Source organism: Scleropages formosus, chromosome 23, assembly GCF_900964775.1.
Source record: "Scleropages formosus chromosome 23, fSclFor1.1, whole genome shotgun sequence".
NCBI classification, from domain to species: Eukaryota; Metazoa; Chordata; class Actinopteri; order Osteoglossiformes; family Osteoglossidae; genus Scleropages; species Scleropages formosus.
Window position 1 is genome coordinate 22,455,992 of NC_041828.1, and position 18,440 is coordinate 22,474,431.

The following is an 18,440-nucleotide window of genomic DNA, read 5'->3' on the forward strand; positions in this document are numbered from 1 at the left end:
TGAGCTGTGAGTGTGTGTCTTTTTTAATGTGTCAATCTGCATGTGAGAGTGTGCTGACAGGGATATCCGTGGTTGTGTTGATATTAAGTTGTGTGTCTGTGCACGCGTGCAAGTGTGTGTATGTGTGTGCCTAGCTGTACCACTGTGGCATTCTCCCTTTCAGTCCACTGAGTGACACAGGTCCTCTATGATCCCCCAGTGCCAGTGTGAACCCCTTAATGTGCATAGATTGTGAAGAAAATTAATTGCAAGGACTGAGGCAAATTATACAGACCTTCCACACTGCTGGGCACATCATCACCCGGAGCCTCATCTCACATCGCCACTAGAGCCACTAGAGAACCTGGTTCTCAACCAGTCACCACACATGATCTCAAGAGGCCCTGACGCCCCTAATGCCACAGTCACTTTACCACAAACACTAAATTCACATGGATTATTTCAGAGACACTTTTCTCCAAAGCAACATATACTGATTCAACCACTTAGACAGTAGATTAATATTCACTGTTTTAGTTTACAGAAAACACCTTGATCAAGGTGATTATAATAGAAGGTGGGACCTTTGAATAGAAGGCAGCAGCTCCAATCACTACATCACTACACTATTTGTGTCACCAGTGTTGTGATGCTCCCATACTGGTTACTGTACCATGATTGTATTGAATCACATGCACACACACAAAGGCCCCCTCATTGCTACCTTTTCATACCAACTCCCACTGCCAACTCACATGCTGCTCATCTCCCCTAGAACTAATGGTCCTTGTCTCCTTGGAAACAGACTCAGGCTACCTGAGAGGGCAAAAGGTGTGTGCTCTGCTAAAGATACACTTTCACAAGAAAATGCAAGGGAACAAACAGAAGGATGGCTCCTCATGCTGCCACGCTAGGCCACATTTCATGTAGCTTTCTTAGGCTTCTGACCCACAATACACACACATACAGAGGCACACTGTTCCAATCGCAGTGAGCAAAGTGTCATGCAAGAAGAATAGGGATGCCCATTCTCTCTCTCTCTCTCTCTCTCTCTCTCTCTCTCTCTCTCTCTCTCTCTCTCTCTCTCTCTCACACACACACATACACACACACACACACACACACACACTACATAAAAAGGAGTCATGACCAGTTAAAAAATTAACCAAAGAAAGGTTCTTCTAACACTTAAGAAAGTACCATCCACCACGCACACATCTGACATGGTCATTACTCGCAAAATGGCTTGGTATTGTCACAGTTTTAGCCAATCAAAACAGTGATGGTAAACCTAACTCACAACTGAAATGGCAGGTAAATACTTATTTTCAGAAATAAACTGTATAAACATGTAATATCAGCTGTTATTAAATTGAACGAATTATCACCTCGTGTCAAACATCACACAGCAGCTCTTGTCCACACAGTCAGCAATGTGTCATCTCATCATAAACATCTATGAGTGAAATTATCAAAATTTCACCTTAAAAGGTTGCACATACAGACAAAGAAAAAAACACAAAAATATAACATTAAATGTCATTATAAATCATTAAAATTAGTGAGGACCAGAAAGATATTATTGCAACCAGTTCAGCTGGTACTCCTATTTTTCAAAATGAAGAAAAATAAAGTGCAGAAACTGGGTGGAGACAAACTGATGAAGGCATCTTGTTCTCGAAAGAAACAAAAAGAGAGAAGAAATTGGAGCAAGAAAAGCAGAAGGAAGAGGAACATTAGGAAAAAGTAACATTAAGTAAATACAGTACTGAAGCTGCAGCCACCACTCAGCTTCCACTGTAGGGCTCATAAAAAGTCATTTTCCTTGTGACTTATGAAAGTGACACTGACTGTCCAAAAAACATTTATTCTCCTTCACAGTTCATTGTACCAGTTTTAATAATTTAGCCAATAAGTTATTGAACTTAATTATTTTGGTCATGCATATGGTGTTATCATTATAGGAACTTCATTATACCACTGTCACACCCTCATCCACGGGCATGTTGGGAAAACCTGCATCCAATCAAGGGAATGGGATAAAAAGACAACCCAGGAGCTCGACAAGTATGGATCCTTGTTAGAGATGCTGCAGTGTTTTGTTTGTGTATTTGCTGCTGCTCCCTTAGTGACTGCCTTCCTGGTTTCCTGCTTTGTTTAACTGACCTCGGCTTTGTGTTAACCCCTGGTCCACGTTGACAGATCAACTGACCTTCGCTTGGACCCTCACCATTCTCCTGCCTGCACCATATTTATTATATCCTATAATTATTATTATAGGAATTTGCCTAACAGAGTGACTTCATGGAACTAATTACCTAATCCTAACTCCAACCCAGCACTAACCCTAACACAGAAGAAAAAGCAGCAGAGTGGTGGTTACCTGTCACACTCACACCCTCAGCTCAACCATAAGCACCTGGTCACAATCAATGCAGCCAGGTATAAAGAGCACCAGTTCACTGGTCCCCAGCTGTGGAATCTCATTGAGACAACTGTCCTTGTTGTGCTCACGATATGCCTCCCTCGGCCAACTGTCCTTCTCTGCACAGCTCCCTCCTTGTTCCCTTGCCCGACTCCCTGTCCCTGTTTGTCATCTCCCACAGCAATGACAATTGTTTTGCCTTGTCAACCACGTCTTCAGATTCTCCTCCTGAACAATGTTTCCACATCAAATTGAACAACACCTGTCTCCGACCGCAAGTATCACTTTCCCGTTGTACCTTGGCTGTATCCACCACACAACCAGGACAGGATGCCAGTCTATTGCAACTTTACTACTTTTTTTGCAACTTTGCTACTTTAAAAACTGAAAAGTGGTCAAAGTAGGTATTGTAAGTTGTGTTGGACAGCTACAAGGAACTAGGCGCATCTGTAGCACTGGTCAGTCCATTATAATCCAATATGTTGTTAGAAGACAGCTAATATGAGTGAATTTTTTATCTCAATGGTTCCAGAGGAGATATAAAATCATTACTATTGTATTGTTTCATAAGAGAAACTGCTACCTACTGTCATGCAGAACAGAGGACTCGGGGAAGGTTGGACCCAAGAGCAGAAGCGGTTATCTGAAACCAAGGGATCAGGTGAGTTTTCATTGCTGGGGATGGAGGAAAAGTCGGTCAATCAGCGGTCAGAGTGAGAGCGAAAATCCATAGACAAAGCGAGAGGATGACGCAAATGGTCAGAAGCCAGGGACTGCGGAACCAGGGATGATGAAGAACAGGACATAAACGGAAGGAGGACTGTTCTCTCAATGAGATTTTGTGACTTGGTGAGCTGGCGCGACTCCTTTTATATCCCGCTGCCCTGATTCACAACAGGTACAGTCATATGGTTCAAGGGCATGGCTGTGACACCCACAGTAATTTAAAATATCACCAAGTTATACAACTGGAAATATTTCAGACATAAAAAATACATACAGAAATTAAGGTAAAGGACCTGACTCAAGGGAGTTACAGCAACACCTAATCGGAATCTCAAAACTGGAACTTCAGGTTACAGATCTGCATTTCTCTGCCACACTGCCCGCAATGGACCCAGATTAGCATTCACAGCCTGTCATGGCTACTAACGGAGATGATGGGGACTTCAAAAGCACAACGTTGATTAAAATGGGGATGTGCAGGGGGGACATACCCACAAAAATTGTACTCCTCACCTTTAAATTAATATCCTCCCCTCCACCCTCAAATTTTAGATCCCCCTCATATTAAGCTAACTTCTTCATTCGTACACAGCCTCTTAATCACATCAGAGTCGGAGTGCACTGCAGTGACTCCCTGTGATTCCAATGATCCTGCTTAGACTTCATGGTCCAGCATCAGTCTATATTCCTCCCAGCAACTACAGAGCTGGGAGGCTGCTGCTTTTATCATGGTGGTGTTTGTTGTTAATTTCCTACCTTGTTTTGAAAAGTTCTGAAAGAAGCAATGAACTCATCTGTAGCAAAAAGTACGTGAAGGCCAAACAACCCAGGAGCCAGAAGTGTGGGACATACAAAATTCACAAGACCAAAAGTCCTGTTCTGCTTCTTGTACAGGTTATAATTCACAGGGTTTCCAGTTCCTGTGAGGTTACTACTATTCTGTTGGAAATCTGAATTGTATGGCATGAACCACATTGTTCGCACTTGTAGTCCACAGCCAGCTGGTGAAGCGGTCAAGTGGAAGCCCTTACCTGCAGAAGACTCCCATGCCCTCGACAAGGTAGCACTGGCCCCCGTTGAGGCAGTAGGTGGGGTACAGCTCACAGGGGGAGCGGCATGTGGTGTTGCTTCGCACGTAGCCTGGCTGGCAATTGGAGCCGTTAACAGAGCCCAAGACCCCCGGGGGTACCGGAGGCTCCTCATCTTCCTCTGCTCCACTAGTCACCATGTCACCAAAGGAAAAGGAACCTGGGAGACGAGGATTGAACGGCACTGATGCAAGGGTTGCATCAATCACCACACCATTCTCATCTTCCATGTCGGTGGTGGCAACCAGGTCCTCATCAGGGTAGACCTCTGTAGTGGAGTAGCCCTCCTCAGGGTAGTCGTAAAAATTCTCCAGTGTCCAAGATGTGGGGTTGGCACCTTGCAGCTCATGTTCAGCCGGCTCTCGGGATGGTGGCTGGAGCTCCCGGTGACGTGAACCAGAGTCGAAGTAGTCCACAGTGAGGACCTCTGGATGAGGTGGGGCCAACACAGATGGGGGTTCTGGTGGCTCCAGAATGCGGTGCCGGTCGAAGTTCAACACAGGCGCATCCAATTCTGCTTTGGGGCTTTGAGTGTACACCTCCTCTTTGGAATCCACTGGTATAGGAGACGAGGAGTGGGGTGGTGGAACAGTGGACAGGCTGATCCCGGGTTCTGCACGCGTGGCATCTAGCAGACCATAATCCTCTACAGAGCCATGGTTGATGCCAGAATCTCCAGGGCCTGGCAGGGCCCCAGCCATCATGCCGCTTCCTCCTTCCTCCCAACCCCGAGGTCTGCGGGCAGCCCTGAGTGCAGAAAGGGATGTTGAGTTGGCCTGGCTCTTCAGCTCAGTGATGTTGGTTCCAAAGGAGTCCCCTGCGAATCATAGCATCCAGATCAGTACAGAGCAATAATTTGATCATGCCTCAAGGTAATAGAAGGGCATGCTATCAGCCAGGATCTAGTTCCACGGAATAGTGAGTTGCTAAGACACAAACTTAAGTGATACTTATTACAATGTATAATTTTTACAGTAATAACCAGCCACTTGCATGAGTATTGCTTTTTGGAGGGTTTTAATGATTACTGATTTGTTGGACAACAAACTTATTTTTAATTGAACAATTAAAAGAAAAGGAGAATTTATTCTTGTTTATTCTGATTGGCTTAAGTTTTTAATATAATTTACAGTTTTATCTTAATATATGTGCAAATTAAATATTTTTTTACAGTCTTGTGCACAAATATGCCATGAAATAAAGCTTCTACACATATTGTGAGATTTTATAGCATACGAAAAATGCTGTGGTATTTAATGGTATAACATTTCAAAACAATTATTAGTAAGTGAGAGTTACAAGAGCAAAATCAGATAGACAGGTGTCTTCATTGATAAATTAGGCAATACTAAAAAAAGATGTTTCTGGAGTTGATCAAGACTAATTTTGAAAATCTGAACTGTGGAGCTACATCTACATTTATTAATTTAGCTAACACCTTTTCCAAAGTGATATGCATCTCAGCAAAAAATACAATGGGAGCATTATATCAACAGAAAAAGAAATCTGAGACGTGATTCTAGACTACAGTCAGTTTGTTGCATTCCCTAATATGAGCTTTTATACACAGTATATGCCACGCCCACACCTTCGGACCAACACGGAACACCTGTGACTCAACGCAGACCGCAGCATAAAAGGCTGCGTCGGACAACCAGCTGATGCGGAACCTTGATCTGCCTCCTCATTAGCGACCTTCTCCAGCCATCTCCTGTTCCTGAACGCCTTCCCCGAACCCGTCCCTTGTTCCCCCGATCTACTGCCTCCTTCGGATTATCGACCTCTTGCCTGAACACTGACCTCGCCTTTTGGATCCTCCCTGTTACGACGTTCGCATCTCGAAGACCCTTTGCCCGTCCTCTGACCTCCTCTCTTGGATTTCCCCGAAGACACCACGATTATCGCTCTGCACTTGGGTCCGCCGCTTCCCTCTGACGCGACCATGACAGAAGGTTCCGCCAATTATACGGATCCAGCGGAGCTGAACCATCTCCAAGCGGAGTTGGACTCGCGTGAAGCGCGCTTGGCAGGTATGGAACAGACGCTGCACAACCTCATCGCCTCTTACAAACAGGTGGTAAGCGTGCTGAAGACGTCGCGTGCGCCCACACAACCCATTGAGAAACGCGCAGCCGGTCTTGCAGCGCCTGACTCGTCGAACGCCACTCCTTCTCCTTCACGCAGTTTCCACTTGTCTCCCCCGACCCGCTTTGACGGGACCCCAGCACAATGTGACGGCTTCTTGCTTCAATGTGAGCTTGTTTTTTCCAGTATGCCCCTAGTTTACAGCACAGAACAGAGCCGGATCACCTACGTCCTCTCTCTGCTCACGGGCAGAGCACTTGAATGGGCGACAGCAGTCTGGACAAATGGCCTCCCCAGCACTTATGCACAGCTCAAGAGCCGGTTCCTTGCCGGTTTTCGGACTGGCTCAACCGGAGGAACAGCTAAGTGAAAGACTCCTGAATCTACAGCAAGGTAACCGACCCGTGGCAGATTACGCCCTAGAATTTCGTGTTCTCGCAGCGATTGGGGAGAGAAAGCCTTGTTGGCTAGTTTTTGCCGTGGTCTAAACCCACGCATCCATGGTGAAATGGTGTTCCGAGGAGAAAGATGGACCCTTGATCGGTACATAGAAACCGCGGTAACATTAGATAATCAGATCAGAACCCAGGGACCAGCCTCAGAACCGGCTCCAGAAAGATGCGGTCCCAAACAGGAGGAAGCAAAGCCGATGCAGCTGGGGCTGGGGCGCCTGCCCATTCCCGAACGACAGCGAAGACTACAAAATCGCCTCTGTCTTTACTGTGGTGACCCTAGTCACTTCCCTCTCCAGTGCCCTGTCCGCCCTGAGATCAAGGTGAGTGGCACCCTCTGTTGTAACCGCCTCGCGGTACCTGTAATGTTATCCTGGGGAGCAGGACAGGTACAGACGCAAGCACTGGTGGATTCGGGAGCAGCAGGGTGCTTCATGGACATTGGGTTTGCTCGGTCTCATAGCATTCCCTCCAAACCCATTGGGGGGCGTCTTAAAGTGACCGCCCTAGATGGCCAGCCCCTCGGGAAGGGTTTTGTGGACCACCAGACAGCCCCTGTAACTGTGAGAGTAGGTGTATGTCACCAGGAAATGTTGAGTTTTTATTTGATTTCGTCTCCGGAGTTGCCCCTGATTCTCGGGTTCCCTTGGCTCTCCAAGCATGACCCAGTGTTTCAGTGGAGTACTGGGGAATTGGTGGCTTGGGGACCCCAATGTGAGAGAACCTGCTTACAGCTACCCTGTCGAGCTACGTCTATAGAAGGCTCAGAATCGGCATGGCAGGTGCCAGTTCCTCCCGAGTATCAGGATCTTGCGGAGGTTTTTAGCAAGAAACGCGCATCCGAGCTCCCACCGCATCGCCCGTGGGACTGTGCAATTGATCTCTTGCCGGGTACCACGCCTCCGCGTAGTCGCATTTACCCGTTGTCCAGACCCGAACAATCTGCCCTCCAGACTTATATCACCGAAGCCTTAAAGACAGGAATTATTCGACCATCCACGTCCCCCGCGTCTGCCGGGTTTTTTTTCATCGAGAAGAAGGATGGGGGGTTACGCCCCTGTATCGACTATCGGGGGTTGAATAATATTTGTGTGAAATATCCACATCCTCTGCCCTTGATCTCAGCTGCGCTTGAGAACATTCAGCAGGCGCGATGGTTCACAAAACTAGACCTGAGAAGTGCGTACAACCTAGTCCGTATCCGGCAGGGTGATGAATGGAAGACTGCTTTCAGTACCACCCTGGGTCATTACGAATACCTGGTTATGCCTTTTGGTCTTGCGAACGCACCCAGTGTATTCCAGGTGTTTGTGAATCATGTGCTCGGGGACCTGATCCACAAAGGTGTCCTGGTCTATCTTGACGATATCCTGATATATTCTGATACGTTGGCCAAGCATGTATTGACTGTCCGACAGGTGCTCCAGAGACTGTTGCAGAACAGGTTATATGTGAACTTGGAGAAATGTGAATTCCACAAGCAGAAGGTCTCCTTCTTGGGGTTCATACTTACCCGAGACGGCCTTGCTATGGATCCGGGTAAGGTCCAGACCATCCAGCAATGGCCTCGCCCAACCACCACTAAGGCTCTCCAGCGATTTTTGGGGTTCTCCAATTTTTACCGCCGATTCATCAGGAACTTCAGCACGATCGTCGCACCCTTGACAGCACTTACAGCAAGTAAAACCCCTCGTCTCCCGTGGAACCCAGAAGCCCAATGAGCCTTCGAGAACCTCAAATCCAAGTTCTCTACAGCCCCCATTCTGCATCAGCCCGACCCTGAGTTGCCATTCGTGGTGGAGGTTGACGCCTCTGAGTCAGGGGTAGGCGCTGTCCTTTCTCAGAGGCAAGGTAAGCCCATGAAATTATACCCTTGCGCATTCTTTTCCAGGAAACTGTCTGAGGCTGAACGAAACTATGACATAGGAAATAGAGAGCTCCTAGCAATTAAGTTAGCCCTAGAAGAGTGGAGGCATTGGCTAGAAGGGGCACAATACCCTTTTTTGGTATTCACAGATCATAAGAATTTACAATATCTGCAAACAGCCCGGTGCCTCAACGCGCGTCAGGCCAGGTGGGCACTGTTCTTTTCTCGGTTCAAGTTTACTGTCACTTACAGACCAGGTCCCAAGAACATCAAAGCGGACGCCCTTTCCCGGCTGCATGACGAAACGCAGGAGGTAACGGAAGCGGACTACGTCCTGCCCAGGTCCTGCTTTGTAGCACCCGTTCAGTGGGACTTCACCCAGGACCTGGCCCAAGCCCAACAAGGGGACCCCGAACCACCAGGTAAACCTTCTGGAAAACAATATGTTCCACCAGGTCTGAGGACGACTCTCCTACAATGGGCCCATGACCATCCAGCGGCAGGGCATCCAGGGTTTGGGAAGACTCAGGCTAGGATCCAGCAGCTCTACTGGTGGCCGTCCCTTCGGGAGGACGTACAGGACTACATCCGGGCGTGTCCAGTCTGTGCACAGTCCAAGGCTTCAAATCAGAGTCCAGCCGGGCTCCTGGAACCCCTGCCGGTACCCAACCGTCCCTGGACGCACCTAGCGTTAGATTTCTTAGTGGACCTCCCACTGTCAGATGGTAAGACCACCATCTTGACCGTGATCAATCGTTTTTCCAAGGGCTGTCGCTTGATTCCTTTGCCCAAACTCCCCTCTGCCTTGGAGACAGCAGAGTTGCTGTTCCAGCAGGTATTCCGGCTCTACGGTATACCCGAAGACATAGTGTCCGACAGGGGTCCTCAGTTCACATCGCGTGTGTGGAGGGCCTTTTGGAAGAAACTCGGGGTCACAGTGAGTATGACATCGGGGTACCACCCTCAAGCCAATGGGCAGGTTGAGTGGCTACAGCAAGACATCGGTCGGTACCTCAGAAGCTATTGCCTTGAACACCCAACTCACTGGGTTCGATACCTTCCGTGGGCAGAGTACGCCCACAATACGCTCACCCATACCTCTACAGGTGTCTCTCCTTTTCAGTGCATCTTGGGGTACCAGCCACCATTGTTCCCATGGCAACCGGGATCCAGCGATGTGCCGGCTGTGGACTCTTGGTACCGAACCAGCGGCGAGGTATGGGCAGCTGTCAGACGACATCTCCAAGAATCACAAACCCGTATCAAACATCAAGCCGATCGACATCGGCGGCACCTCTCCCTTGCACCCGGACAGAGGGTGTGGCTGTCAACCCGGGGTCTCCAAGGACCGTATATGTCTAAGAAACTCAGCCCAAGGTACATAGGACCCTTTAAGATTATCCGCAGAGTTACCCCGGTCTCTTATCGCCTGCAACTGCCCCAACACCTACGCACACACCCGACGTTCCACGTATCCTTCCTCAAACCCTTGGCCACCTCCCTACACCAGCCCGCAAGCACGCCTCCAGACCCAATTCTCCTGCCTGACGGTGGTGCACCAGCGTATGCAGTACGGGCGCTCCTGGATTCCCGCCGTCGTGGAGGGGTACTCCAGTATCTGGTGGATTGGGAAGGATACGGACCGGAGGAACGGTCCTGGGTAGCGGCACGAGACATCCTTGATCCAAGCCTCATTTCCGACTTCCACAGCAGTCATCCGGATCGGCCCGCACCTCGTCCTCGAGGCCGTCCCCCTGGTCGCCCTCGAGTGTTCGGGACCGATCCTCGGGGGGGGGGGGGGAGTACTGCCACGCCCACACCTTCGGACCAACACGGAACACCTGTGACTCAACGCAGACCGCAGCATAAAAGGCTGCGTCGGACAACCAGCTGATGCGGAACCTTGATCTGCCTCCTCATTAGCGACCTTCTCCAGCCATCTCCTGTTCCTGAACGCCTTCCCCGAACCCGTCCCTTGTTCCCCCGATCTACTGCCTCCTTCGGATTATCGACCTCTTGCCTGAACACTGACCTCGCCTTTTGGATCCTCCCTGTTACGACGTTCGCATCTCGAAGACCCTTTGCCCGTCCTCTGACCTCCTCTCTTGGATTTCCCCGAAGACACCACGATTATCGCTCTGCACTTGGGTCTGCCGCTTCCCTCTGACGCGACCATGACAGTATACATGGTGAGCTGCATACAGGTTTATACATTATTAAAGAAATATTTTAATATATATTTTTAAAATTTTCCACTTTATTAATTTTTTCAGCTAAGGTTTATTAGATTTATATATCTATTTTCTAAAATTTCTGTCTGTTGCAGTTGTAATATGACCTGTGTTTCGATGACCAACTGATAACCGGCAGAGCGCTGAAAGAGAAAATGACTGTGGGATCACCTTAGTTCAACTGTTATCCAATGGTTACAATTTCTGTGATGCCAGGTGTTTGTCAGTGGCAGTGGCCAGTACCACAATGAAAAATGTTACTTAATTATGGGATGAACATGTTTATGGGATATTCAGTCAGCAGCGAACACTGAATAGACAATTGTGTAGAAAATGTGTTTTAGTTGTCATTTTTATTAATTTTAATTCAGGTTCAAATTCATGAAAATATTAAATAAATAAAAATCTTGCAGACTGTTTTAGAATCTAACTCTTAAAAAACCAAGGGATATCTTTATTTTATTGACTGTGTAGATAATAAAGTTGAAATGAGCCAGAAAATGACAAACATTGGACACAACCTAGATTTTCACAGATTCTAGAAAGTATGGAAATTGAAATTACTGTACAATGTACTGAAATGGGGAGTGTAGTGGTGCAGCGGGTTTGGCCTGTGCCTGCTCTCTGGTGGGTCTGGGATTTGAGTCCCGTTTGGGATGCCCTGTGACGGGCTGGCATCCCATCCTGGGTGTGTCCTCCGGCCCTGCAACGCTGGGCCAGGCCCTGGCTTGCTGCAACCCCGCTCAGGACAAACAGGTTCAGTCTGTGTGTGTGTGTATATGTACGTACGTACGTGTGGTGTACGCGTGTGTACGTACATGTGTGCGTGTACACTGAAATGTTACGATTGTTTATTTCTGTGTGGGGTACATTGAGCCCTCAACTTGAAAACATAACTGGGACCATAAGAGTATTCATAAATTTGTTCATAAATCCAACCACTAATCACAATCAAAAAAGCTTAATACAAATATCTTTCAATTTAGTCACAGGTTAGGCACAGTAAAAATGAAAGTTAGAATTTTGTTAGAATTACCTAAAAAACTTTTACTAATTCATTCGGTTTGCATCAACCTCTCATGCAATGCAGAGTTATGTTCCAGAGGCTGTCTGGGAAACACGGTGTGACAGAGGGAACAGTGGACACTGGTCTGTCACAGGACTTTTATTGTATTATCCTTCATTAACTCAAAACTTGAACTTTCATCAGCATCTGGAAACTTTCAGTTTGCTTTGTTACCTATCATTAAAAGGATCATAACAGAGATGTACTGTACCTTTTATTTACTAAGTAGGTTCTGTAAAAGTGTCATACTTTTGACATTATATAGCTATGAGTAAAAAAACTGTAAGACTATTAACAGAAATAATAGCTGTATTTCTGAACCATTCCAGAACAACAACAATCCTTTGAAAGGGTATCAGTCCTCTTCCTGGGATGAAAGCTGTAACATACATGGTACCAAAGGCCTTGCTGTCTGTCTTGACATGTGCAAAGCCCACCTCTCAGACAGGACAAAGCATATTAAGAGACAAAGAAAGATACAGAATCTGCTTAGTTCTCTGTTAATTCTGCATGCCAGAGGATGCAGCTCCTGGTTTTGCTACAAAGCTACTTGGAGGCTGGGGATTACATGGACTGATTTACTAATGTCTCTTCTTGGCAGGAGGCCAGGACTGGGATATGGTTTGGGGGTCGTGGATCAAATCTTCAGATGAGGTTGGTAAAATCTGTCTACAATGCTTTGATGTCAGAAAAATAGAGGATAGATTCCAATTATGGTGTAAGCACTTTTCCAATTAATTTCACTAGCACAATTTGAAAGTACTATTCTTCAGTTTTGATCACACCCCTCACTTGCTTTTCACATATCAGTTTACCACAGGTATTTTGAGGCCTCAATTTATGAGGTATGAAAGATATGAAAACATGCGGTAGTACACACTAAGCACAAGAACAATTTGCTTTATGATTTAAAGTCCCTCTTTAGTCAAGACACGGCAGAAGAGGCAAGCATTTGGGTTTTGTCGGTGTCGCATTGTTTCTAATCCAGAAAGGTCACTACCACGTAGCGCTCAATCTATTTTTAACAATCAGAACCTTTTCTTTGTATCATATCTGGGTTAATCCAGGACGATTGAGGCCCACACCATGATTTCCACCATCCCCACTGCTTGGTGCACAGAGCTTTGCCTGAAGCACCGTGGTCAGAGGCCAAGGTGACACTAGCTGTTGGTCCCATCATGAGCCCAAAATCGCTGTTTCTTCTGCATTCAGTTAGTGCCATCACTCCAGAGCTCTTGAACAATCTTGGAGCACTCGCATCCCTGTCCAAGGAGAGTAGAATGTAGGAGCTCTACTAACTACCCGCCAGCTATTTCCTCCCCCTGGTCACAGGGAACACTGCAAAGAGAGTTTTTCTCTTCAGAGGCCAAATCTTGCATGTACTCATGTTTATAGGTCAATGCCACCCTCGAGCCAGACTGTCTTTAATATAACACATTTTTACTTTATGCTTTGGTCAACATTTAGTCAAAAATACCATGCAGAACACTGCAGAAAGGTTAACTGCTCAGTGCAGCAGGCGTTATCACCTCCAGAAAATCATCCAGTTTTCTATATTACATTAAGTCCCACCCAATCATGAGGTCTCCACATCTTTCGAAAATTCTCCACCAGGTGAGAAGCAAGAGGAATGACACTGCACCCATTTGAACCCCAGGATTCATGGCACCTTCTGCTTCAGAGAGCTAAGAAAAAGCACAGTGCTCAGACCTGTGTGGTCTTTTACACCACAAAATTTCTTTCACCCAGGACCAAGGCAATCATGGCAGATGCTTTGGTGCAGGAATTCTCCACAACAAAAAGGTAACCCAAGTGACAAAGGGCATGCTTTACTGTGGGCATGCAACCTAGTGATCCACAGATTTGGTCAGTATGCTCCCTGGCAAATGACCATTTTTGTTCCATCACAAAGAGATTGTACTGATTTCTTGGCTGCTTCTCATGGCTTCATCAGTCAGGTCACAGAGTCAGACTAGGACAAAGGGCACATGACAGCCACTTGAGCACTACCACAACTGGGTTGGTGATAAAATTAGAGCACTTTTAAAAACAGCCCAGAGTTGATTGTTTCCTTGCTTTTGTCACAGTGCACCGTCCAACTTCTTCTCAACCCATCTGAGCACTGCACATGCTCTTGTTCTTTGCCATTCCTTCACTTGAGTCAAAACTGAAACACCACAATCCATAATTTTCAGATAGCTGAGTATTTAAACATGTGGCAATAAGGCAAAATTTCAGAATAAAGCAGAGAAAGCAGAAGAGGGTCATAAAGGGACTGTCAAATCAGAGCAGCAAATTATCAAAGCGTGCTTCAAACCTATGAGACCGTGGTGTATATCTAACAATTCACCAAAACAAGCCCATTTCACTTACTTTTAAGATCCTCAGTGTCTCTCATTTTCATCCATGTGATCATTGAAAAAGACTCTACTAACAAGCTAAACTTCTGGCAGTGATTCTACACTTTGACCATCCATCCATCCATCCATCTTCCTCCGCTTTTATCCGGGGCCGGGTCGCGGGGGCAGCAGTCCAAGCAGAGTACTCCAGACTTCCCTCTCCCCGCACACCTCCTCCAGTTCCTCTGGGGGAACCCCAAGGCGTTCCCAGGCCAGCCGGGAGACATAGTCTCTCCAACGTGTCCTGGGTCTGCCCCGAGGCCTCCTCCCAGTGGGACAAGCCCGGAACACCTCCCCAGGGAGGCGTCCAGGAGGCATCCGGAACAGATGCCCGAGCCACCTCAACTGGCTCCTCTCGATGCGGAGGAGCAGCGGCTCTACTCCGAGCTTCTCCCGGGTGACTGAGCTCCTCACCCTAGTCCTAAGGGTGCGCCCAGCCACTCTGCGGAGGAAACTCATTTCCGCCGCTTGTATCCGCGATCTCATTCTTTCGGTCATGATCCAGAGTCCGTAGGAACGTAGATTGACCGGTAAATTGAGAGCTTCGCCTTACGACTCAGCTCCCTCTTCACCACAACAGACCGGTACAATGACCGCATTACTGCGGACGCCGCACCGATCCGCCTGTCAACCTGCCGCTCCATTTTTCCCTCACTCGTGAACAAGACCCCAAGATACTTAAACTCCTCCACTTGAGGGAGCAACTCCCCCCTAACCCGGAGGGAGCAATCCACCTTTTTCCGACTGAGAACCATGGCCTCGGATTTGGAGGTGCTGATTCTCATCCCCGACGCTTCGCACTCGGCTGCAAACCTCCCCAGTGCACGCTGCAAGTCTTGACTTGATGAAGCCAACAGGACCACATCGTCCGCAAAAAGCAGAGACGAGATCTCGCGGCCACCAAAACAGACACCCTCCGTTCCCTGACTGCGCCTAGAAATTCTGTCCATAAAAATAATGAACAGAATCGGTGACAAAGGGCAGCCCTGGCGGAGTCCAGCATGCACCGGGAACAGGTCTGACTTACTGCCGGCAATGCAAACCAAGCTCCTGCTCCGGTCATACAGGGAACAAACAGCCCGTAGCAACGAGCCCCGAACCCCATAATCCCGAAGTACCCCCCACAGGATGCCACGAGGGACACGGTCGAATGCCTTCTCCAGGTCCACAAAACACATATGGACTGGTTGGGCAAACTCCCACGAACCCTCCAACACCCTAGTGAGGGTATAGAGCTGGTCCAGTGTTCCACGGCCAGGGCGAAAACCGCATTGCTCCTCCTGAATCCGAGGTTCGACTATCGGTCGGATTCTCCTTTCCAGTACCCTGGCATAGACTTTCCCAGGGAGGCTAAGGAGTGTGATCCCCCTGTAGTTGGAACACAATCTCCGGTCCCCCTTCTTAAAAAGAGGGACCACCACCCCGGTCTGCCAGTCCAGAGGCACCGTTCCCGAAACTCCACGCGATGCTGCAGAGGCGTGTCAGCCAAGACAGCCCCACAACATCCAGAGACTTGAGAAACTCGGGGCGGATCTCATCCACCCCCGGAGCGTTGCCACCGAGGAGTTTTTTGACTACCTCAGCAACTTCAGCCAGGGTAATGGACGAGTCCCCCTCCAAGTCCCCAGTCTCAGCTTCCTCTATGGAAGGCGTGTCGGAGGGATTGAGGAGATCCTCAAAGTACTCCTTCCACCGCCCGAGAACATCCTCAGCTGAGGTCAGCAGCGCACCACTTCCACTGTAAACAGTGTTCGTGGAACACCGCTTCCCCCCTCTGAGTCGCCGGACGGTTTGCCAGAATCTCTTTGAGGCCGACCGAAAGTCTTCCTCCATGGCCTCACCGAACTCCTCCCAAGCCCGAGTTTTTGCCGCGGCGACTGCCAGAGCCGCACTCCGTTTGGCCCGTCGGTACCCGTCAGCTGCTTCAGAAGTCCCATGAGCCAGCCAGGCCCGATAGAACTCCTTCTTCAGCTTGACGGGATCCCTTACTTCCGGTGTCCACCACCGTGTTCGGGGATTGCCGCCACGACAGGCACCGGAGACCTTATGGCCGCAGCTCCGAACCGCCGCACCGACAATGGAGGAGCGGAACATAGTCCATTCAGACTCAATGTCCCCCACCTCCCTCGGGACCTGGTTGAAGCTCTGTCGGAGGTGGGAGTTGAAGACCTCTCTGACAGGGGCCTCCGCCAAACGTTCCCAACAGACCCTCACTATGCGTTTGGGCCTGCCAGGTCTGTCCAGCTTTTTCCCCCGCCATCGAATCCAACTCACCACCAGGTGGTGATCAGTTGACAGCTCAGCCCCTCTCTTCACCCGAGTGTCCAAGACATATGGCCGAAGGTCAGAAGAAACGACTACAAAGTCGATCATCGACCTCCGACCTAGGGTGTCCTGGTGCCAAGTGCACTGGTGGACACCCTTATGCATGAACATGGTGTTCGTTATGGATAAACCGCGACTAGCACAGAAATCCAATAACAACTCACCGCTCGGGTTCAGATCAGGGAGGCCGTTCCTCCCAATCACGCCCCTCCAGGTATCACTGTCGCTGCCCACGTGGGCGTTAAAGTCCCCCAGTAGAACGACAGAGTCCCCAGTGGGAGCGCTTTCCGGCACGCCCCCCAGGGACTCTAAAAAGGCCGGGTACTCTACACTGCCGCTAGGCGCATAAGCACAAACGACAGTGAGAGACCGTTCCCTGACCCGAAGGCGTAGGGAGATGACCCTCTCATTCACCGGGGTAGACTCCAACACATGGCGGCTGAACTGGGGGGCTATTAATAAGCCCACACCAGCCCGCCGCCTCTCACCTTGGGCAACGCCAGAATAGTGGAGAGTCCACCCTCGATCGAGTAGAGTGGTTCCAGAACCCAAGCTGTGAGTGGAAGTGAGCCCGACTATATCTAGACGGTATGTCTCAACTTCCCGCACCAGCTCAGGCTCCTTCCCCGCCAGTGAGGTGACATTCCAAGTCCCAAAAACCAGAGTTGGCGCTCGAGGTTTGGGTCGGCCGGGCACTCGGCCCCGACCACCGCCCAAATCACAATGCACCGGCCCCTTACGGTTTCTCCGGCAGGTGGTGAGCCCACCGAAGAGCGGCTCCACGTCGTGGCTTCGGGCTGAGCCCGGCCAGGCCCCGTGGGCATAGACCTGGCCACCAGGCGCTCGCATGCGAGCCCCCCCCCCAGGCCTGGCTCCAGGGTGGGGCCCCGGTGACCCCATACCGGGCGGGATAAACGGACGCCTTGATTTTTCCGTCATAAGGGGTTTTTGAACCGCGCTTTGTCTCGTCTGTCATCCAGGACCTGTCTGCCATGGGAGACCCTACCAGGGGCATGTAGCCCCAGACAACATAGCTCCTGGACTCATTCAGGCACTCAAACCCCTCCACCACGATAAGGTGGCGGTTCACGGAGGAGACACTTTGACCAGTGAATAGAAAAGCCAGTTACACTTTTGAGAATCTCTAGAATTAGCCAGCTGCTCATCATGGCCAGTTTGCTCTTGGAATATCATATTCATTTTCATAACTTGCACACTGCCGCAGTCAGAGGATGGAGAGTTCACATCTGGACAGACTGCAATGTGAGGAAATGGACACAGACGTTGTCACTATACTGTAAGTGGGAACTATACACTAAACCCATCGGCAGCACCCAGGTCTTTCACTCCCAGACACCCATAAATCACACACGCTTCTCTTAATTACAGGCAGAGGGCCACATAACTATGCGGACAAATGCTCACACTCGGGACGTTTGGACATTGGTGTTGGCATTGCTGCTGCCTGTAAATTAGGTGGTTGGACTGTGGCCCTTTCACTGAGACCCATCCCTCAGGCTCCACTTTGTCTGTTGGAAATGGAAAATCTTTGATGGGTAGTGGCAGCACAAACTGCAGAGCAGCACACATTGCTCCTTAGAGAACAACCTGATTAGACTCATTGTACTCAATGAGAAGAGCTAGATTTGGAGCTCAGTGCCCTGGCAGATGCCAGGCTGGTGAGGGACGTGTGGCACTGCACACCTTAGAGGAAGCAAAAGGGACATGACCATGCCACCAGCCTACCCTCTGGGCGGAACACTGTGAAAGGACCTTTTCTGTGGGCCTGTACCAGCA

At 49.1% G+C, this 18,440-nt stretch overlaps 1 protein-coding gene across 5 annotated transcripts in view; it reads right to left on the minus strand.

Moving 5' to 3' along the window:
* Nucleotides 1–18,440, minus strand: part of LOC108927972 (chondroitin sulfate proteoglycan 5-like) — a 49,604-nt gene that overhangs the window by 23,543 nt on the left and 7,621 nt on the right. For all 5 annotated transcript variants that reach the window (XM_018741684.1, XM_018741686.1, XM_018741685.1 and 2 more), the window contains exon 2: nucleotides 4,162–5,035. In XM_018741684.1, the coding sequence (XP_018597200.1) occupies nucleotides 4,162–5,035 (874 nt within the window). The remainder of the gene's footprint in view (nucleotides 1–4,161; nucleotides 5,036–18,440) is intronic.